This window comes from Lagenorhynchus albirostris, chromosome 2, assembly GCF_949774975.1.
Source record: "Lagenorhynchus albirostris chromosome 2, mLagAlb1.1, whole genome shotgun sequence".
NCBI lineage: Eukaryota > Metazoa > Chordata > Mammalia > Artiodactyla > Delphinidae > Lagenorhynchus > Lagenorhynchus albirostris.
This window is the reverse complement of record NC_083096.1, coordinates 164,948,897-164,972,268: the sequence shown is the minus strand read 5'-3', so window position 1 is coordinate 164,972,268 and position 23,372 is coordinate 164,948,897. Positions and strand designations below refer to the sequence as shown.

Below are 23,372 nucleotides of genomic sequence, written 5' to 3'. Positions count from 1 at the left end.
CAGAAGCACATACTTAAATGTACGCAATGCCCTTGCACACACATGTATACACAGACACTTATCCTTATATATACATGTGTGCACACAGGTCCAGACATGCTTGCATACCCAGACCCATCTGCATACCACTGCACACCCACATATACACAGGCACAAAACTGCACACGTGCATACAGATGGCATCCACAATCATGTCCATACATTTGCATACAGGACTACATGCAAGGACTTGAATGCACGTACATGTCTTTTGCACACAGTGTACACACAGTCACACAGGCTCCTCACTGTGAGTGCTCAGCAACCATGAATTCACAGGCAGACCCTTGGCTTCCAGCACCATCCGGCTGGCTCAGTCTCCCCTCCCCCAGCCTCATGACAGGCAGCTCATGCTCCTGCCAACCCCAATGCCCGCCTTTGGCTTCCCGCCCCCCGGGGGTCCCCAGATCCCTAATTAACCCCCTCACTAATTGGCCACCAGCCCCTTGACTTTGCTGCAGGCCTTCTCGGGAGCTGGGAGCGAGAGGCTGCAAATTGGCCAAGCAGGATGGGTGTGGGGAATAGAGTGCGAGGTGGGGGGTGGGGGGTGCTATGAGCTCAGGGCCTGGCTGGAGCCAGGCAGGGCACCCCCTATACCAGGGCTGGGGGGGCACTGGTATTGTATTCTCATGGGAGGGCACTCTAGGATTCATGTGTACCCAGTCACCTGAGCTTTCCCTGAATGCACTTTTACACACACTTACTAGTCATGTGGGTGGACATGCCCCACCCCACTTCTCCACACAAATGCATGTGAACATCTGCACACACCCAAGTACACTCACGAACAAACCCAATAAGCATACAGGCAAAATCTTGCCTGTTCATAAATTCAACCGCCAGAAACGCAAAGACCATTTACGTACATACATCCAAACATACTTCACCTAAACACACAAATGTATCACATGTATACAGGGTTGCAAACATACAAATTTACATGTTACACATGCCTATGAATGTACACCTAAGTATACCTGTAGGTGTGCAAGAACATACATCCACATCTGTGTGTGCACACCCGTGGAGTCCAGGCATGCGTGCACACACCACTCCGGTGTGTGCCTGCCTTGATGAACTAGCAAGTAGCCACAGGATAGGGAGAAACCCCATAGCCAGCCACTGGCTTTGCAGAGGAATAGGGAGCTTGAGGTTCCTGCAGTCTATAGGCAGGGGTGGGGAGTGGTGGAACTCAACTAATGCCTAAGCCTGGTACTTCCTCTGGGTTCTCAGCCTTCAGGGCAGAGGTTCTGGCTTTTGCTTCTGTAGTTCCTGTCTCCTTGGCTCTGGACCCAAGCCCATAGGGTGTTCTACTTTCTACCAATGCCCCAGGCAGCCTGGGGCATTGGAAAGAAGAGGGTTTCTATTTCCATGCCTGCTGTCAACTTGCTGTGTGACTTCAGACAAGTTGCTGTATCTCTCTGTGCTTCTGTTTCCTCAACCATAAAATAGGAATAAAAAGCTTTTAAAGTGTTGGTAATCCTTGCAGAACTGGCCTGAGGAGTCCATGGGGTCATGTTTATAGGTGTGCCTTACTCAGGAACACGTCTGGGAGAGGTTAGTTTCCAAGATAGAGATACCAGGGGGCTGGGGGTGGGGGGTGCAGCATACATCATCCTGGTCAACCCCTCATTGAATAGTGGAAGAAGCTGAGGCCCAGAGAGGGAGCAGCAAGGTGGGAGCTAGAAGAGCTGACCTCTGACTTCTCAGCCAGGATATCTACTCTTCTTTAAATATGTATGCAGAGCGTCAGCAGGTGTGTGCACAATTCCCCAGGTAAGGGTGGGGATGGCTGCCTGCTGTGGTGGGAAGGTGTCTCTGCAGGACTCCTGCCACCATGGTACTGACAATTCTACCATGAAGAGATTCTTTTGGGTGTGAAAGGCTTATTTTTTGTCTTCCAGCTTCAGGCCCCCCCCCAGACACCTCTTCTCCTGGGGCTAAGGCTGGCTTGGGGAGCACCTGAAACAGCTCCTAGCCGCATGATCTGGGAGGGAACTAGCTGACAACCACCCCAGAGCAGAACTTACAGGAAGTGGTGCCAGGTTGCCCTGGCCGCTGGGTGACCAGGAGGGGGCAGTGAGGAACTGGCGGAGGGAGCACGAAGGGAAGGGTGGCTCCTGAGGACTTTGTGTGAGGTCTGCTTGCACCTATGTGTGTTCCTGTAACTGTGTGCTGATCTGTGCCCTTGTTTGCACAAGGATAAGACTCTCTGTGCAGTGTGTGCACATCTCCGTGTGTATCCATGTCCGAGTGTGCATAGATGCACCCATCTGAACAGGTGTGTGCATATACTGAAGGCATGCCCGACGGAAGCCCCAGCCCATACCTAGGGAACTCACTTTGTCCCAGGCAGTTGAGGGCACAGGGTACTTCTAACTATAAAGGTCTAGGATAGCCAAACCCTCAGTCTAGCCCACTTGATTTCAAAGTAAGAGCAAAAATAACCATCACCTATAAAACTGGGCACCAGGGGGTAGGGTAGACTGTAACAGAAAACCTTTAACACACCCCCTCACACCAAAGACCATGATGCTAGATGGAGAGATTCTGAAAACGGTTTAAGTTCCATGGTGGACAGAGCACAAGAGACCCATGTGCGAACTATGGCTCTGCTCCTGGCCAGCTATGTGATCTTAAGCAACTCAACCTCTCTGAATCTTTTTCTCGTGTGTAAAATGGGAGACTCTTGGTTCATGAGGTTGAAATAAAATGTATGCAGTCTTGGGCAGGTAGTAGTAAATGCTCATTCTTCTCAGGATTAGCCCAGAGAGCTGAAGCTCCCAAGCGGAGGAGCCGGAATTCAAGCTCAGGCCTCCTTCTTCCCAGAACCACATTCCTTCCCTCCAATTCCCCACCAAGGGCGGCTCCTGACACCACCATTTTGTCTTCTCCCAGGGCGGGCGTCTGGCTGCCTGTCAGTCACCGGCCTCGGGAAGCCAAGTGCTGACTAAACACAGGCCTGAGCAGAAGGGTGGAGCGAGGGGCTCCGCCCGGGGCGAGCTGGCTCCCGCGCCCCCTCCCCTGCACCCCACCTCCAGCGATGAGCTCAGAGTGGCTGGCGCAGCACTTGCTGACAATTCAAAACTTCTGCCCCCTCTCCTGGGATGCCAGCGGGTGATTCTCTCTGAACAGCAGGCGTGACCAGCCAAGTCACCAACCCTGCTCCCAACCCTCTCCCGGGGCCACCGCACTGTTTGCTGGGCCCAGAACTGGGTGTCTACTCATAAATTACCCCCAGGGACAGTCACCCGCAGCAACTGGGCTCGGAACAACCGTTGCTTCCTGGGTAGGTCATTTTTTGGGGGTCAGAATATAAACCCAGCTCCCTCACCTTCCCAGGCAGAAGGGGCATGCAGCACCCTAAACCTTTTATCGGATTCCATTGTAAATCATTCTATTTAAGGTAAGTTGCTTGGGTCTGAGAGGCAGACAAGATGCCGGCCAGATGTTGGGAGGCAGCATCAGCATTCAGCCTGTGTTCCTCTCCTGCCTGATGCAAGGAGTCTCCCTGGCCCCAGCACCCCCCTCTCAGCCAGCTGAGGGCCTCTAGGTCCCCCAGTTGGGTCTCACCCTAACCCAAAATGGTTTCCGGCCTTCATTCCCCCACCTCCTGCACAGGGTGCACCATCCAGGCCCAGAGGCCTCCCGCCCTCCAAGCCCACCCACACCGACCACCCTCTGGAGCTCTGGCCACCACCCGTGGCTATCAGTCGTCCCCTTATAAATGCTTCTCCCATTACACACATATATGTGCACACACACACACCCCAGAGGTGGCTGCATGGTTACAAAGACTTTATCAAATTATTTAAGATGTTGGCATTTATGCATTCGCATGTATACGTAAAACAATTACACAGAATCTTCAGGTCACTGGGGTGCTAATGTGGTACACACACGAGCCTGGCAGGGACTCAAGTAGGACCAGGCTTGGAGGCATGGGGCTTTGAAAAACTAGTCCTCCTTCTAAGGACCTGAGAGGAATAGGGTGACAAGGAAAGGGTCACGTCAGGGGTCTGGCTTAACCCCTGAAGGTTAGAGCTCAGAGCTGCATCTCAAGCTCCGTTCCCATCTTCAGGGGAAGGGGACTCATTTTCAGACTGTAACCCCACTACGTAACAAGCCCACTCCCTAAAATCTTGATGTGGCAAACACACCCAAGAATCCACTGGACCAGGTCCTCATAAATATATTTATATCAGAGAAAACAAGGCACTTCAGGAGCATGATGGCTCTCTCTCCTACACATACATCATTCTAGACAGAAAGTAAAAATTGGTTAGTTTCTCAAGTGAGTTAAGTGACTAAAGTTAATGCAGTAACAAAATTGTTCCCTAGCCCTTCCTGAGGCACATCTCTGGGTGACACCTGGTCCCAGGTCGGCTGAACCCCGGTAGAGCTCAAAGCCCCCAGGAAGCCTGACCTCTCTCCTGAGCAAAAGCCCCTGGCCTTGGGGTCACTGCTCCCCTCCTCAAGCCCTGAGGTCAGGTGAGGGGGGTTGCAGTGGGCAGCAGGCTGAAAGCAGAGCTGGGACACGGTGGGAATGCTTACACAGGGTCACCAAAGCCACAGAGACCTCAATCTGTCCGAGATGGCGCTGCCGAGCCGGAGAATCGGCGCCACGGGAAGAGATTTCACATTAGCCCTGACAACACTGCCTCAGCTCTGCGGTGACACCGGCCAGGGTCATTTCTGAGGGCGCTTGAGCTTCCGTTGGAGGCGAGCTGGAGCTCAGGCCAGCTGCTCGGAGCCTCCAAGGGATCGCTGAGCCTGCCCCCTCCCCGTGGCTGCTCCCTTGGAATGTACTCATCTCACAACCAAGGCAGAGTCACAACTCAATTCTGACACTGCCGAGTGGAAGCTGGGCCCCTGGGCCACAGGAATGGGGGCAGGTCCCCTGGGCTGGGCAGAATAGGGAAGGGAGGCGGCTCCTTGGCTTCAGCCCTTAGAGTCCTTAGGGGCCATTGCTCCATACTCTTACCAGCCTCAGCCCAGTTTAAATAATCACTAAACTTTGCATTCTACAATTACAGGATTCCAAAGATAACACAATTACCTGCATAGGGTCCTTTATCATCTTAAAGGGCTCTGTGTTTAAAGAAGCTTTTTTTTTTTTTTTTTTGGTGCACATATGCATAAGTAGAGCCCAGAGGGCCTCTCGGCTGACTGGGTCCCCAGCCCCCCGAGCTGAGGAGGCTTCGCAAGGCCGGCTGCTACAAAGCGCCGAGCTTGGCTGCATAGATTTTAATGAGAGCATCGGGCAGAGCTGTGCTGTTGCTCTCCGGGACTTTCAGATCATTACCAAACCAGCTGTAGGATGAGAACACAGCATATCGAAACCCTAGGAGGTCACTGAGCTAATGATCTAATCCTACCTTCTGCAGGCAGTGGCCCTCCCCACCTCCTCCTGCCCCCAGCCCTTTCCAAGGCAGACTCCGTCCATTCCAGAAGCCAGGCCAACACCGCCCCCTTCAAGGTCAGAGAAGAATGATAGTGAGTAGTGCTGGCTCCCCCTTCTCCGGAAAGGAGGGGGATGGGGGTAATTTAGTCAAAGCCATTAGGCCCAAACCCTGGCCTAGCCAGGCCCCAGGACTCCTATTTGGGAGAACCACTGCCCTCCACCTGCCACTTTGGTCACTGCTGGGTTGCAGCCGGGGGCACCTTCGACAGCCATTTTAGAGTTCTGAAGAAAGCACCTTCAGCTTCCAGAGTGCACAGTGGGAGGCAAGGAGGGGGTGCACACCGTCTGGTACGCTCAGCACTGGGGCCTGACGCCAGCCCTGTGCCAGAGATGTGTGATCTAGGAGAGGAAGGAGGGCACACTCTGGAGCAGCCCCTGCAGGAGGGCACGCTGGCCTCTAAAGACTCGGTCCCCACGCCCCAAGTTCACAGCAAGAAGGCTGAGGGGGAGATTCAGCCAGGGCACAGCGGCGGTACCCACGATTACACCCTCTCCTCAAGCCGGAGGGGTTGATGAGGGCTTTGGCAATTACTATAACCATTTGCTGTGCTGGGTAGAGACAGATCCTGTTTCTCTTTGTTTCAGGGCTCAGAAAGCCGGAGAAGCCGGAGAAGCCAGAAGCCAGTTTCAGCACAAGAGGCTACACAATAGTTAGGGCAGAAGAGAAGAAACCTCACTGTTGGCCAAAGTTGACCAGTTTTTTTCTGAATAATAGCACCTGTGTATTAGCTCTGGGAAAAAGGGGGAGTGAGGGAGGGAACGTCACTGTGCAGTGAGGAGGGGAGCTGGAAACAAGACCCAGAGTCCTTCTGCCTTTCGACCCTCCTCATGGCCGCCAGCCGCCAGCGCCCCCTGCCCCGGGGCAGCTACCTGCAGCGGCTGCCAGCCTGAGGGACTGAAGTTTCTACAGTTGGAAGGACCTATGATTAACTGGGGAAATAAAAGGGGGAGGAGTTGCAGAGGAATTGAAAGCAGCACCTGTCACGCTGCCTACCCGCTTCCTTCTCTCACTACCTCTGGTCCCCCAAAAGGGCAGCTCTCAAGGCCAGGTGCTTGGCTGGTGATAGGAAAGGGGGAGCAAACAATTACAAGAGAGGCCATGAGGGTCTGAGCAGCACTGATAGGCCTGGCACAGGCCCTGAGCCCTTCTACTGGGACCCCCACCTGTGGTGAGGTCTGAAGTAGCACAGAGCCAAGAACTGCTCTGCCCGGGCTCCAGCAGGTGCCCACCATTTGGTCCCAGAAAGCACAGGTGACTTGGAATCAGGAACTCTGGGGTCTAGCTCTGTCATCATCCAACTGTGTGACCTTGAGCAAGTCACTTCCCATCTCTAGGCTTCAGCATCATTCAACCCAGTTCCGCCTTTTTCCAGTCCTGCAGTTACAAGTCTCTAAGCTTGGCTCCCAAGAGCCAGAAGAGGCCCAGATCCCTGTGTGTCAGGGCTAGTTTGGTCGTGAGCATTAGAGGTTAGAACCGGGCTGTGGTGCTTGGAGGCACCTGGTGGTGAGGGAGGGGCATTTAAGGAACGTGGAACACCACATTCAGGAGAGGGACCCTGGGAGGGAGGGAACCACCCCTGCCTCCAGAAAGGCATTGTTTCTGAGCAGAGGGGTAAGACATTTCTTTAGGGGCTGGATGGCTCCTGGAATAAAGGGCATCCAGACATAGAGATGGCTTAGCAAAAGGCAGCCTCACCCTGCTGATGAGGGCAGAAGGGGGAGGCACAGGGTATGCGGCTGCTCCGCCCTCTCAGTGCATGGGAAGGGGGCCAGCTGTGTCCAGGCAGGCTTTAGGACCAGAAGATGGCTGGCATTATTCAAAGTAGCTGAGGGCAAGGATTCTAGAAGAAGACCACAGAAAATGGCTCCTAGGGGAAGGCACCAACTCCAAATTTAAATCCAATCAAAGGGATCTGCTTTGGGGTTTTCCCTTCTCTTCAATATGCAACAGTCACTTGAAGGGAAGAGGGAACATCTCAGCTACTGAACCTCAGGAGCCCCATGGGCCTGACCTCGGGGAGATGGGAAATACATGTTGATTTGGAGGAAGCACTTGGATATATCTTTGGTTGCTTCAGGGAAGGCTCTGGCCCCTTGAGATTCTTTTTTTCCTCCCTTTTCTCCCCTTGGGACTGTCAGGGTAGGCATCAAAGGAGGCAGGTAGGAAGGAAAGAAAAAGGAAGCGGGCAGCAGGCAGAAGAGTTAATCCGACCACTCGTCCTCATCAAACTCAGAGGAGTCATCTTCTGAGTCGCTGTACTCCACAGCAATGCGACGTGACAAGATGGTGGCCACGTCGTTGCCCACAACATCCCGCTTCTCTTGTTCCCGCTGCTCCTCAACCCTGCGCAGCTGAAAGCCTGGTGGGAGAGAGAGAGAAGGGTTAAGGGGTTCGTCAGTCTCCGAATCCATCCAGGACTGTGGAAGAGGGAGCAGCCCCTGGTGGTGGTGGGTATTGGAAAGGACAGTGAAAAAGAAGGACCCTCTGGGAAAGCAAGATCCTCAGGACAAGAAGTAAAGACAGGTTTTATGAAATTGTGGCCCCAGTGCTACAGGTGTGTCTGAAAGAAGCCTGCCATTCTTCCCAGTTTCCACGCTTCCCAGTTTCTCAGGCTGGTGAGGATGGTACTTCTTCCAAGACTGAGTGGGGAGTGGCTGCCAATCCCCACCTAGTGGGCACTCAGTCTGCCCAAGTCATTGATTTTCATGAAGCTCAGCTGCCTCAGGTTGTCTCCACTAGACAACCCTTCAGTTCCTGGAGGATCAGACAGAAGAAACCACTCCAGTCCCTTGGGACCAGAACCGGCCTCTGACAGAAAGAGAATAAATGCCCCATGATGGTGAGATGATGATGAGGGAGGGGAGGAAGGTAGGGTGAAAGGAAGGGAAGGGGATAGGAGAAAAAGGGGAGAAGGAAGGGGGTGGGAAGTGGGGGAGAGTAGGGAGGAAGGATATGAAAGGCAAAAAAGTGGAGGACAAGGAGTGTGTGAGTCCAGCTGAGGAAGTACCTTCTAAGACAGTGATTCTTGTTTTTCTCTGGGGCACAAAATGGATGCAAACATACACAAAGCATAAATTTCCAAGGAGTTCAAAGATCGCACGTTAAGAAGTCTTTACTTTAAACCAAGGTGGAAAGAAATATAAACTTCTGTATTTTTAGAGTGAAGCCTTTCTTCACGCTGATCTGAGGTCTTAATCTCTCCCCACCCAACGAAAGCTATTCTCTTGAAAGGTCGCAGAACCCCTTGTCCACCCTCCAATCAGTCTTCCAGCTGCAGAAAGACAAGGCTTCATGATCCCGGACCCACCATTGGGATTTTACCTTGACGGATGGCTGAAAGCAAGTCGCTGCGGGCATCGCTCACAGGAGGCAAGGAGGACTTGGGCTTGGTGGTGTCAGAAAGTGGTGAAGGTGCAGCAGGCTGGCCATCTGCACCACTGAAAGGGGGAGGAGGGGGCCCCGGAGGAGGGGGGGGCGGGGGAGGCGGAGGTGCTCCTCCTGCTGGTTGGGACAAGGGAGGTGGTGGCAGAGGTGAGTAGTCAGCTGCTGGCGGTGGGGGAGGAGGTGGAGGGGCAGCAAAATCGGGGTGAGGTGGGAAAGATGGGGGTGAAGGTGGTGGTGGCGTCCCTGGAGACCCAAATCCTCCAAGCGGTGGTGGGGGTGGAGTGCTCATCATCGGAGGTGGAGGCGGAGGGGCAGGTGGTGGAGCAAACCCAGGTTTGGGGCCTGGCGGAGAGCCCAGAGGAGGAGCTGGTGGTGGATGGCTTGGGCTGACCACACTGCATCTTTTGGGCCCAGCTAAGCCAGACCCTCTTTGGATACTGTCTGCTGGGTAGCTAAAAGGACAAAGCAAAAAGACCCACCATCACTCTCAGGATGCAAACCTCCACTTTTAGTTAAGTTTATCTATAAGCCTAGGTTCATTTTGGTTGACAGTATCAATTCATTTTGCCTCAAATAGAAAGAAGAACCTGGGGATGGTCAGAACAGACCAACAATGGAATGGGCACCCTTGTAAGGTAATGAGCATCCCATTAGCAGAGGAGTATAAGCAGAAATTGAGAAAAACTACCTGAAAAAAGTGGACTTAGGGTTTTTCCAACAGGTAAGGGCTGGCCAAGATCCTCTCTTAGGTCCCCCTCAAACTTTTCAGCTCTCCAAGGGAAGGCACCCTTCTAAGAAGAAGGGTCAGTTCAATCTTGGAGCCAGGACTAAGAAGGCACGCAAGAAAGAACTGGAATAAAAATTCAAACACCACTACCCACAGGCTCTGCTCCACAGGCTATTAACATTCACCAGATCTTATGAGGGCAGGAAATCCAAGCCAAGCTGACCGAACCTGAGCGGGGTACAGATTTAGGTGAATGTACCTTCAGTGCTCATGTGGAAAAACTTGAGAGAGAACGAGGGCCTGAGGATCAGCAGAGAAGGGAAATGAATGTGCTGCCAGACTTGACCCGGGTTGGGAGAGAATTAAGGTGCACCTCTCCTGGGTCAGGCGTACTTGACTGAGGCTGCAAGGTCTCAGGCCATGTGTGAGACTGCAGGGATTCTTTTTCCACCTTTTTATCTGCCCTACACTAATAGCTACTCCTTAGAAAAGCATCCATCTTGGAATTTTCCACAGACCTTCGAGCCTTAGCTGCATCCAACATGGCAACAAGCAGGAAGTGATTTGGGAGGCAGAAGGAGACTTGGGATTAGTGGTTTCAAGCGCCAAGAATGGGGCGGGCGGTGGGGGTGACAGCACTGCTTTAGGTCTCCATCTGAGGGGTCTTCAACATACCCAATCTTTGATTAAACAGTGTCCAAGGAGACAAGCATACTTTTCAAAGCTCTCACTTGTCAGGCATCAGAAAGAAAAGTAACTATGAGGAAACACTGAAATCTAACACTCCTCAGATCTCTTCCTCTTTCAGCCATTACTTGCTAACTCTTCCTCTATATACCTCTGCCAGGGACACCGACAAATACCAAAATGGTCAGATTCTAAGTTTCATCTCTTTTTCTTTTGTTTCCTTCTTTCTGGAGATTTTATCCACGGTGAAATGGACCAGAGGTGCCAGGAGAAAAGGGTGACTATCTTCTACGTTCCTAGATAACTGGGAAGGAGGCTGTTCAATATTTTATGTACAGCAGGAGATTATACCACTTTATGTCATGCTGAGTCAGAGCCAAGTAAAAAAAGCAAGAGATAAGTTGGTGACTTCTATCTGCTCAGGTGTAGCTAGTAGTTAAGAACACAGGCTCTGGAAAGAAAGCCTGACCTGCTTTCCAATCATGACTGACCTGCTTTCCAATCATGACTCTGCCTCTTACTGGCTGTGAGATCTTAGGTAAGTTCATTGACCTCTCTGTGCTTCACTGTTTACTCATCTGTAAAATGGGTACCTATCTCAAGAGGACTCTTGTGGGGATTAAGTAACATATATAGTGTTTGGCATAATGCCTGGTACTTTACAAACACTTAATAAATACTAATTATTTCTATTATCTAGACACACTTGTCTGGAGTCACTTTAGTGGTCCTGGCCTGGATTTAGAACTCTTACTTTGTTCTTGAGCATTTAACCACCCCTAGTAGATGGAAGAGGTATCACCATTTACCTGAATTCTGCTGGTGGGGGAGGCAAGCTGTCCTCAGAGAAGGAAGGAGAAGGCGGAGAAGTGGAGTCTGACTGTGGTGGTGGTGGGTAGTTGCTTGCATCCACGTTATCAACAGACCCAACACTGCCATTCTGGTACACCAAGGTGGGTGGATACCTGACAATGAACCCAATGCCAAAACTGTCATTTAAAGTCTGAGTGGTACTCTCTTGTTTTCTTAAAAGACCCCATAAAAATGCATTTGATACAAAAGCTATTAGGGAGAAATAAAATTAGTATATTTCTCATATAGTTTCTGTTGTACTGAAGTTTTATTTTAGGACTAAATATTCTATTGTTAAATATCTCCCAGGACTTCCCTGGTGGCGCAGGGGTTAAGAATCTGCCTGCCAAGGCAGGGGACACGGGTTCGAGCCCTGGTCCGGGAAGATCCCACATGCTGTGGAGCAACTAAGCCCGTGAGCCACAACTACTGAGCCTGCGTGCCACAACTACTGAAGCCCGTGCGTCTAGAGCCCGTGCTCCGCAGCAAGAGAAGCCACCACAATGAGAAGCATGCGCACGGCAATGAAGAGCAGCCCCTGCTCGCCCCAACTAGAGAAAGCCTGCGCGTAGCAACAGAGACCCAATGTGGCCATAAATAAATAAATTGAAACAAAAAAACCTCCCAGATATTTCTTTTGTTTTTTCCCCCACTTGCTGTAGTTGTAATTTATTTATTTAAAAAGAATTTTTATTGGAGTATAGTTGATGTACAATGTTGTGCTAGTTTCAGGTGTACAGCAAAGTGAATCAGCTATACATATACATATATCCACTCTTTTTTAGATTCTTTTCCCATATAGGTCATTACAGAGTACTGAGTAGAGTTCCCTGTGCTATACAGTAGGTCCTTATTAGTTATAACATAGTAGTGTGTATATGTCCAACCCAATCTCCCAATTTATCCCTACCCTCTCCCAGATATTTCTGTTGGATTGTCTGTAGAAATGGGACTGAACCCAGATTATCAAAACCATGCTGTTCCTTTCCCAATGTTGGCCTTGTCAAACCCAGCAGTTCTTTGAAATTCTCTCCCAAATGTTAGGAGCAGCCCAGACCCAAATCCCAAAGTCTGTCTTGCAGCAAAGGGCAAAGCCAAGCCCCAAGGCTAGTGAGCTGCAAGCACGTGACTGGCACACAGCCTGGTTTTGAGGTCGGCAAGCCTCTGGAGCGCTCAAAGGCCAAGGAGGCATCTGATTGCAAAACCAAGCTGAGGACAAATGCAAGTTGCTGTGTGGTAGTTAGACGTGGTCTCTTATCTAACAAAAGGAGCTGCTGATTAAAGTGGGGTGCTAGGGCTTGCCTCACGAAAACCTGTCCCTCATAGCACTGGGCCTTGGGTGAATTTGCTCTGGGTGAACAGCAACAAACTTCTAAACAAGCACGAACATACCAAGCAGCAGCTAACAAAATGTGGCCTGTTCTGCTCCATCTTCCGCTTCTTTCCACCATTGTTGGATTATAAGGAACTCATCTAAAGCAGACCCCAGGGAGAACAGAGTTGGAGGGAACTAACTGAGTCAAATGATGCTCTGATGTGGAAAATCCCCAAGGCCTGAAGCCCTATAGACTTGGCATATCTCTTTACAGGCTCACCAACAAGCATGTCCAGGTAGAGCAGCCATGCAGCCTGATCCAAAGTCCTTATTTTCACCACCTCAATACACACACACACACACACAGAGTTGGTCGGCATCCTGAACATGCTTCTGCCCTTAGAGTCACTGAACCTTCATACAACAAGGGCCTGTCTGAACAGGAGGGACCACAGAACAAAATGGCCCCTTTTTATTGGGAGGTGAAGATAATGGAGGTACCCTCAGGGCTGATTCCCCTGTAGAAAGAAAGGCTCATTTTTCCTCTCACCATCCTCATCACTCTTTAAAACAAATCTCTTAATCTAGGAAGAACAAGTGTCAGAAGTGTCAAGATTTCTAAAAGTCAAGATTTTCATGGTAGAATTATTCCTAAAAGCAAGAACAACTCAACTCTTTCCTTTTATCATTCCTAGACACCCGGCATGGGCTGGCATGGTTCTCTGACAGCCAGGATGCAAGGTATTTAGGGGAAAAACCAGGGTGACATTTATGCCAAGCAATCGTGGTGACTTGGCTTTGAATGTCACACAGGTCGGACACCAGGATAAGCATCAAACCAAGCTTTAAAACCATTTTTTTCCTTTTAAACCTCTAGTGTGATTTGGTGTTGGGAAATGGGGTCAGACTGACATCTACCATTTCTTCACGGAAATATATAGCCTCAATATTGGCCGCACGACCTTTCCCACACTGTCTCTGAGGTCTGCTTTCAGTCCCTTGGCCAGCCTCTCTCCCAAGACTGACAAAGGCTGACTGAAAAGTTGCTTTGGTGATGTGCACAAATTCTCTGCCTGGCCCTCCCCACTCCCATGAAATGCCCAGCTCTTTAGCCACAACCTTCAAATCAATGCTCTGGAGGCAAAGGCCTCCCAAAGCCCCTTTTCTTCCCTTTCTAGTCTTTCCTTTGAGTGCCTCAGACATACCAGTGTCTGGCAGAGCAAGGGCACTAGAAGCCATAGGCTTTATTTTCCAGACCACTCTCGTCGCCAAGTCTCTTGATTTTTTTAGCAAATTTTAATCACCAGATGGAGGCACTTTAAAGTAGCTGATTAACAGTGGTATTGATTTAAGCCACACAGCAAGACTTCAGGGGGTATGAGAGGTGTCACACGAGAGCTGTCAGACTGTTGCCCCCAGGTGCCCAGCCCCTTCAAAGAATGCTACCAAGAGGAGAGAAGCATCACCTACCCAGAAGGCCCCAGCTTTTCTTTGGATTCTACAAATTCTTGACCCATCTTCATTTTCTCCCACTCTTCCTTACGTGTCTTGATTTTACGTGGGTTTACATTTCCTCGATTTGGATTATCCTTCTTCTCTTTCTACAATGAAAAGAAACAGAAAAGCCTTAATAAACATTTCCCAAAGTTCTTCATTAAAATTCCACCCAGCTTCATGGATATATACCCAAGAGAAGATTTGCCTAGACAACATACAGTAACTATAGAATTTACAGAATTGCTGGGTTTAGAGTGACCTAGAGGTCATCTAATCCAAACCACCTCCTGGGCTCAAACACATTTCCTCAATCCCATACTCAAACACCTCTACCCACTACCTCTTTGGGTAATTCATTCATGTTTTTCAGCAGCTCCAATTGTTAGGCAGTTAGTAAACAGCTATTTATTATTTGTTATGCCGCAAAGGTCAGTCAAGAGAGAAGAGAAATAATGATAGCGGTAGATATCTGGGACAGATATAAGGAAATAGTTAAAGAACAAACCAAAACAACCAATGAAGAATTCTTCAGCTTGTGCAGCTGCACTAGCCCCTGGTGCTCTCTTGGGCCTCCCGGCAGCCATGCTAATGGGATTGTGAGGTTGCAACTGGTAGGTCATATGCTTACACACATCACTGGCAGCCTAAGGGGAGGGGAGCATCTACCAAAACCAGGCCTATGCCCCCACCACTGCCTCACCCAACCAGTAGTCAAGGTGTTAAACCGCTCCTGTTGCAAATCAAACACTGTAGAGCCTTGTGCTGATCTCTGAGAAATGAGCTGCAAAACTGGCAGGGAAGGGAACTAGCCTAGCTTGAGTGTCCAGCAGAGTCAGGTGCAAATTGCAAGAGAAATAAATGGTGAATAGAAAAGTCAATTTCTAAAACTCAGCCTGAATATACTCAATTGTTAATAGCACCGGGAGGAACAAACACATTTTTGGTGTGATTTATACTTTCATCTTGGTTGTGCTTGGAGTGGACACATTTTTTTTTAAGAGTCTCACCTGACATCCACGCAAGCAGCCACTCGGAATGATTACTTAACATAAGACTGGCTTCCTTTTTATCCCCCCTCCACAGTCGTGCCTACTGATGTGTAGAACAGAGGCCCCTTTCCCCTCACCCTATGCTTTCTCTTCTCTTTCATGATATCCTTGGTGTCCTGCAGCATCTTCTCCTTCCAAAGATCAAAGAAGTACGAAGGGTCTGTGTAGAATTTGAGTGCCTCTTTCCCATCGTCCCTTGGACAGAAATGAAGACAAGTAGCTGTCAGTAGACAGATGAGCTCCCAACCAAATCCAATATTCCAAACACCTACCAGTTAGCAGTTTTTACACTGAGGAATCAAGAAGTCATTCAAATCGACTGCATATTTCCTCTCCCATACCAGCGTTCCAAAGCCCCTGAATGGCACGGCACCTCTTTACTTATCTGGCTTTTTAAGAACCTTAGCCTTACTTTCAATTCCTGGTAGAGGAATTTGCATGGTCAGGGCAAGAATGGGCTATAGCAGCAGGGATCCTGATTATGGCTAATGATCTCCATGGCCGCAGACACCTCCCTGAGGACATTCTGATATCTTGGCACATTAGATGGGATTTCTGTCACTGGTTCCCCTACCACCATCAATTGCCCAGGTCTCTGTAGGAAGCATTAGTGGCTTTCTACCCACCCAAAACCTGTGCACACATGTGCAGGTTCACATGTGTACATATGTATGCACATACACACATGAATGTGTATATGTGTGCAGCTGTTATTCTTCTGTAAATACAGACAACCACAGCATTCCACCTACTTGCTTCCTTCCGGAAGAGCTCAGCATCCACCCCCACCCCCCAGCCACAAGGGGGCCCCAGTGAGAAAAGATGGCCAGCTGTTTTATGACCACAAGATTTCATTAGCATCTCTTAGTGGCTGTGAAAGAGGTAGAGTGAGCTACTGAGTGTCGATGTAGAGGCATCTACCAGACTCAATGACCCTGGCTGGAATCCTGCACTTTGGCATGGCTGAGTCTCTCCCATTCTCCAGAAAGCATGCACTTAGGGGTGGATATTTATTTTAACACTACTCTGAACTAAAAAGAACTGGAAAGGTAATTCTTTCCTAACCTCCAAGCCTATCACAACACACAGAAACCATTTCCTAATCATGCACTAATGATTTTTATATTAAATCTTGTTCTAAGTTAGCCATACCACCACTCTTTTCTGTTAGGCTAAATCCAGAAAACTGAGAGGAGAATGTTAAAAAGGAAAATACCCTACATTAACTGAAAAATAAACTTGTCTTACCATAGTCCCTTCAGTATTATCAGGTGTGTAGTCTTTTCCTGCCCTACAACCCCTCTGCCCAGATCCAACTAGGCTAAATGATGCAGGCTAGAGAGTCAAATCTACGCCCTGCTATGTTAGCTGGCCCCTTTGAGAGCCAAGGGGCAAACGTAATTTCACACAGTAATAATAATAGGATAGATGCCATGTACTTCCTCTGTATCTGTGTGAGAAGCGACCATGCTCCTATTCTGGCTCTGTGGATCAGGTGGGCGTCCTTGAATTTCACACACATATTCTACTTTGCAGTACACCCATGTCTCACAGAAGACATCTGCCTCCAGCTATCTGTAATTACTTTTACCTGTTCCAAAGATATTTATGGATGCGAGCAAGATAAATATTCGCTTTCTGCCCCTGCTTGGAAATTTTTTGCACGATAACACTAGAGACTACTAGAGGGGAGGGGCTTTAAGTTGTCTATAAGACTACCTTTTTCAAGTCCAGCCACAGCACTGTAGGTCCTTTCAGAGGGGAATGATGAAAGGATGTTCAAAACGAAGTGAACGATGCTCATTTGGAAGAATGCCAATTACTCCTTAAGCTCTGGAAGGACCCTCAGGGCCCAGAGCAGCCAGTCCACAAGGCTGGCCCCACTAACACGCCCAAACATCTGGTAATCTAGTGGTTTCAGAGTAAGTGGGAGCCTTGCTAGAATGTTGCCCCTGGGATGCATGCTATAGGACTGCCTTGTAACAAAGTCCTTTTGGTTCTATAATAACTAAATTCCTTGGATGGAATCCAAGATGGACCTGGCTTGTACCAAAGTAAACTCTGCAGCATGCAATGCTATAGCAAACTTTCAATATATATTATATTCACTATGAGTTTAAGAAACCAAACAATAATAAGTGGCAACTGTTTATATGGTAAACGTTAGCTTCTGCTGCCACAAGCAACTCTGGGGTAGTAGTATGCTTTTTGATACAATCCTCTGATGTAAACAACATCTTTAAATAAAAAGACAATCTAGTGTTGTTAACCACAGGCTGAAAAAGGTAGAAGCTAGCCAGGTTACCTGTAAGGGGTCAGATTGTTGAGAGGTGGAGGAGTATCACAGGTGTTGTATGTTTCCAAGACAGGTATGGGGAGAGAGTTTCTGTCAAAAAGCTTCTGGTCTTGAACGGTAGAGCTTCTGAAGGCCTTTCGGGTGTTGATTCCTTGTAGTGACACTGAAAGAAGATGGAAGGCATTAGAAAATGGATGACAGGCTATTTGAGCAAACACTGAGTCACACCAGTCGGAGAGGCCTCAGCTGCTGCATTTCTTGGCTACGGCTGTCTGCAGCCAGGTTTTTTTTTTTTTCCTCCCCCTCTGGGGAAGCCCCACAAGGCTGTCAGCAGCCCAGCCATTTCATGACTGAACAAAATGAGGCAACACAAAGGTTTACTATGTGGCCAGATCTAGCAGGCCCCTCCTTAGGAGGAATGAATCTTCCAAGTACTTTTATGGTAGCAAAATACGACTGGGGGGAAGGGGAATTTGAGAAAGAGGGGATTGGGGGAATGGGAGAAAGGGAGTGTGAGGAGGTGTGGTAGAGATTAAAAGGTTTCTTTACATCACCCAGGCTTGTGTCGTTTCAAAGCAGAACTCCATAGGTCTCTGTGATTTCTCCCCTCACTTTTTTATAAATCAGGAAAAAAAAAATCCTAAGCAACTGCTCAGCAGAGCCTGCAAATGCTGAGCTCAGCTTCCTTACCTTCTTCTTCCTTGGGATCCAGCTGAGTGACTTTAACTTGTAGGCGGTCGACCCTCTCAGCAAGGGAGCTTACTCGAGAGGCAAAAGTATTTGCCTGAGTGAAGAGCTCTCCAAAAATGTCCTCGGCATATTTACCTGAGAGAGCAAAGAAACCAAGTCACTAGTGCCTAAAAGTGACATACATGGTCAGAAAAACTGGCTACTAAAGACTGTATTTCCCACCTCCCAAACACACCCACCCACCCCTCTAAGATGGTTCAGGCTACGTGCAGAGCTTGCTCCTGGAGACAGAGACATACCCTCCAGAGCCTGGGCAGCCTGCATGTGCTCTATAACTAACAGAGTCTTCTTGGCAAAATGAACTGACATGGAACTCAAAACAGGATGAATAAAATCAAAAGGTGTTATCCAAAAAACTAATCCTAGAAGAGTGGAGAGTATGTCTATACATTTGCCTATAGCCCTTAGCCCTTTGCTGCTCTGTAAAAGCACCTTGTAAAAGTGCTTCTGGAAAACAGATTGGGAGTTAGAAGGACCTTCTATGTGTTTACAATTAACATGAAAAGTAAGAAATCACATCCTTAGTGGAGCCCCAAAAGTACGCTGAACAACCATGATGAGATGTGGTATCTTTGAGGGGCCCTGAACTTACTAACAACTCATAATAGAGACATAACTTCTTCTAAGAGGTGAAAAGGTTATTTTATGTTTTATGACCTACAACTTTGAAAGTCTTTGCTTTAGGTTATAATCCTTCAAATCTACATCTCAGGGAACAAGTGGAAAGCTGAAACATTCAAGCTCTCCCTGAAAAACAACATACCAGTGGTCTCATTCCACAACGTCTTGTTTTTTAGAAAAAGAAAAGAGTTCCGTACTTTCAACCCTGGAATGCAAGGAGAATTTGCAGCCAAAGAAACATAAAAGCAATCTGACACTACCTCCATATTGTCATTCCAAGCCACAAAGCACATTCTTGCTAGAATGAAAAGTGGTGCATACGAATAAATACACCATCTGAGTTTGTTACTTGCAAGGTGAAGGCAGGCATAAGTTACTGTGCCCAACCAAAAGATCATTTCTTTGAGAACTATTTAAAGTAGGCTCTTACTTCAGTTTCTAAACTACATTTATTCTTAGTCCATACTTGAGGGGAAAAAATTAGATCAAAAGGCCAAAACTGCACCTTCAGGGTGAAATGCAGCTCACTCAATGTAACCTGGAAGGTAAGGATAAGACCAATCAACAGCATATTTTGAATTGCTGGTAAACTTAGTCAATAAAGAGTTTCTAATCAAGGAAGAAGCAAGTCTTTGCATACTGAATGGTTCTGTGATCTAAACAACCATGGGAAGCTCCTGAGCTCAAAGGACTGAAATTGGCTAACAAGCTGCACTTCTACAGGGCAGGTTGAGAATCCAATCTGATCCCTGATAATATGGCTAAGTCGTATAAGAACCATACTGTACTGACTCACAGATATAGAGAACAAACTAGGGGTTACCAGTGGGGAGAGGGAAGGGGGGAGGGGGGCAAGACAGGGTAGGGGATTAAGAGGTACAAACTACTGTGTATAAAATAAACAGGCTACAAGGATACATTGTACAGCATAGAGAATAGAGCCAATATTTTATAATAACTATAACTGGAGAATAACCTTTAAAAATTTTGAACCACTATGTTGTACACCTGACACTTACATAATATTGTAAATCAACCATATCTCAAAAAAAAAAAAAACCCCAAACCAAAAACCATACTGTATCATGCTTGCCTAGGTAACGAATAACTGTGATCAGAAGACTATATAACAGAGAAACACACATTAAGCATAGAAAATAAACCAGGCTCAAAAATATCTGTTAACCATCCAGATGTTCTGGAGGAAAAGAAACCCCAAGTCAATTTACCCTTAGGTCACCGCGAGAGTACGCAGGATTTCCTGCTCCTCAATGAAGGAAGCAGTGATAGTGGGAGTAGAAATCAGTGTGGCACAATGGTTTAAGATGAAATCATACAAAGAACCCCACCATATAAAAATGGTAACATTGAGAATGCTATTTGAAGGGGGAGTGAGGTGGAGTGAAGGCTTCCCCACTGTCATGTTATGTCATGTCAGGCCCTAGGTATACTTAGAACTGCAAGATGATACATGGAAGAAGCAGTAGACTTCAAACCAGAAAGTCTGAATTTAAGTCTCAGTTCTTTCTACCTACACCTGTGTACTTTTCAGCAAGTCAAATTCTCCCAGCCTCAGTTTCCTCATCTATGAAATGGGGACAACTATATCTATCTCACCAAGTTGTCACAGGATTAAACAAGCCAAAAATGTAAACTCTTTTTCTAAATTAATTAATTTATTTATTTTTGGCTGTGTTGGGTCTTCGTTGCTGCACGCAGGTTTTCTCTAGTTGCGGCAAGTGGGGGCTATTCTTCGTTGCAGTGCAGTGCACGGGCCTCTACATTGCGGTGGATTCTCTTGTTGCAGAGCACAGGCTCCAGGCACACAGGCTTCAGTAGTTGTGGCTCGTGGGTTCTATAGTGCAGGCTCAGTAGTTGTGGTGCACAGGCTTAGTTGCTCCGTGGCATGTGGGATCTTCCCGGACCGGGGCTCGAACCTGTGTCCCCTGCCCTGGCAGGCGGATTCTTAACCACTGCGCCACCAGGGAAGTCCCTGTAAATTGTTGTAATGAGACTCCTCCTTATATTGCTCAACCATATCAGATGACTTGTTTTTTTTTTGGCCGCGTTGGGTCTTCATTTGCTGCACGCGGCCTTTCTCTAGTTGCAGTGAGCAGGTGGGCTACTCTTCGTTGCGGTGCACGGGCTTCTCATTGTGGTGGCTTCTCTTGTTGCAGAGCACGGGCTCTAGGCATGCGGGCTTCAGTAACTGTGGCACACGGGCTCAGTAGTTGTGGCTTGCAGTCTCTAGAGTGCAGGCTCAGTAGTTGTGGTGCACGGCCTTAGCTGCTCTGTGGAATGTGGGATCTTCCCGGACCAGGGATTGAACCCACATTCCCTGCATCGGCAGGCGATAATTTCACTTATTAATTAATTAGTAATTAATAATTTCACTTATTCAGATTACCAAGATAGATCCACTATCACATCAGGACATTCATAATAGACATCTACCCCATTTTGCAAGATTCCAGAAGCAGTCTTCAACTTTTTTTTTTTCTCTTAGCAGTAGTTTTTCAAATGAAATCTTATGTGGAAATGGAACAAGTAAAACTGACTTTTAAAAATATGAAGCTGCTCGTTTGAATTTGAGTGGGAGTCTTGGAGCCCCCCAATGGCATGGACCCACTGTACTCAGAAAACCCAATATCATAACATATCTTTTAAAATTTTATTTATTTATTTTATTTGGCTGCGCTGGGTCTTGTGGCATGCGGGATCTTTTTTTAGTTGTGGCATGTGGAATCTTTAGTTGCAACATGTGGGATCTAGTTCCCTGACCAGGGATAGAACCTGGGCCCCCTGCCTTGGGAGTGTGGAGTCTTAGCCACTGGACCACCAGGGAAGTCCCATAACAAATCTTAATGACCCAAGAAGGGGTTCCCTTTTCCTAGGTGGTCAGGATACTGATTCAGAAGTGCTGGCTGGCTGGCTGTGCCCACATTTCCTAAGATACGGCAACCTAATATGTGAAATGCCAATCTCACTGCACTGAGGGAAAATGAGAATCCTGGATATGCTATCAGGGAGCAATTCATGGCTGTGAAATCTTAGTTTTGTGCTTTATTCATTCCATAATCAGACTTTCCCTACTAGACCAAGCACTTCCGGCTAGAATATAATACATGAGGCCAAGATCATGAGCCTGAAGCACATATGAGCCCATTCCTGCACCCCTCTCTGCTAGATGAAATCCTAGTCATCTTTCAAGGCTCGATTCAAATGTAACCTCTTCTGTGAAGCTTTCCTTGACTCTCCCTATTCCCGTTATGTTCCCATTCCCCATAGGAAATACTCCTTCCTTCCCTGTATTCTCTGTGCACCAACAGCATGGAAGCATGGAAAGAGTACATGCATGAATCATTCAACAAGTATTTACTGAGCTCCTACTGGGTGCCAGGTACTATACAAGATAGACACTGGGGTTCAAGGACTAACAACACATGATTTCTGCCTCCAAAGAACTTTCAATTTAATATAGGAGATAAATTTCAATATAATGTGGCGGGTAATAATACAGGCATGTAATAGGATCTCAGAGGGGTACTCAGTCCAACCTGGAGGAGGAGATCCCTGAGCTGGGTGGGCCTTGAAGATCAGCTACAAGGATGGCAAGGGCTCTCCAGGCAGTGGGAACAACAAAGCCACCACGTCGAAGTACGAGAGAATATGGTCTGTCTCAGAAGCTACAAGTAGTTGGTAATTCAGTTTTTCTTCCATCTTTTTTTCCCTTTTTAATTTTAAAAGAATCCCTTAAAAAGACTGTAAAATGGGAGAAGACAGATTACAGAAAATGAGGCTGAAAAGAAAGGCAGGTCTTAAAGTCTTGAATGCCAGGCCAAGGAACTTAAATAATTCCATAGTGAGGAAGAGCAGAGATAAATACATAGCTAACATTTATACTCTTATTTTAAAAACACTTTTTAAACTGCAAAAGTTAACACAGACTTAACTTTTAAAAATTCAAACAATTCAGAATTATAAAAGTAAAAAGTAAGATTTTAGTTTTGGGCAAACCACTCTGGCAAGAGTATAGGTTTAAGATTTATAAGATTTTATACAATTTTTAGGTTTATAGATTTAAGGGGGTTGATCAGAGAAAGAGAGGCCAGAGGGAGGCTAGGACAACAGTTTAGGTGAGAGTTAAAGTCGGTCTAAACCAGGGCAGTGTTGGTAGAGACAGAGAGACAGGAGACAGAACTGAGAAATTCTTAGGAAGTCTGACTTTGCCTCTGACTGCTGTGTCTGCAGGCAAGTTACCTTACTTTTCTGAGCCTTCATTTCTTCATCTGAAAAATGGCAATGCCAACATCTAACGTCATAGGATTATTAAAAGGATTAAACGAGATAATCTATGTGAAGATCCTATTAAAACCCGGCTTAAAGTAGGCAATCAACAAACGTGAGTTCCCTTCTCATCCTCTCCCCATTCTCCCCTTAAGAATTATTTATTTCTTTCTCCTCTGGTAGAGTATGAGCTCCTGGAAGGCAGAGACCATTTCTTACTATTGCTGTATCCTCTCAGCATCTGGCACATAAAATATGTTCAATACATGTTTACTGGATGAATAAAGGGTCAGCTAGCTCTACAACCTGAGGAAATCTTGTTTCCACAGGCACAAGCCAACCCTGGCCCTCAGATCAACTTCCTCAAGATAGGAATGCTCTGATCACAAGTGGGAGAGTGAGC

General features: G+C 47.6%; 1 protein-coding gene across 3 annotated transcripts in view; it reads right to left on the bottom strand.

Moving 5' to 3' along the window:
- Positions 1-3,820: 3,820 nt before the first annotated feature.
- The window catches only part of WASF2 (WASP family member 2), a 71,492-nt gene continuing 51,940 nt past the window's right edge, over positions 3,821-23,372 (bottom strand). For all 3 annotated transcript variants that reach the window (XM_060140913.1, XM_060140914.1, XM_060140915.1), the window contains exons 3-9: positions 18,002-18,136; positions 17,321-17,474; positions 15,093-15,210; positions 13,940-14,070; positions 11,112-11,267; positions 8,826-9,340; positions 3,821-7,863 (exon numbers count right to left, since the gene is read on the bottom strand). In XM_060140913.1, the coding sequence (XP_059996896.1) occupies positions 7,706-7,863; positions 8,826-9,340; positions 11,112-11,267; positions 13,940-14,070; positions 15,093-15,210; positions 17,321-17,474; positions 18,002-18,136 (1,367 nt within the window). In that variant the 3' untranslated portion in view covers positions 3,821-7,705. The remainder of the gene's footprint in view (positions 7,864-8,825; positions 9,341-11,111; positions 11,268-13,939; positions 14,071-15,092; positions 15,211-17,320; positions 17,475-18,001; positions 18,137-23,372) is intronic.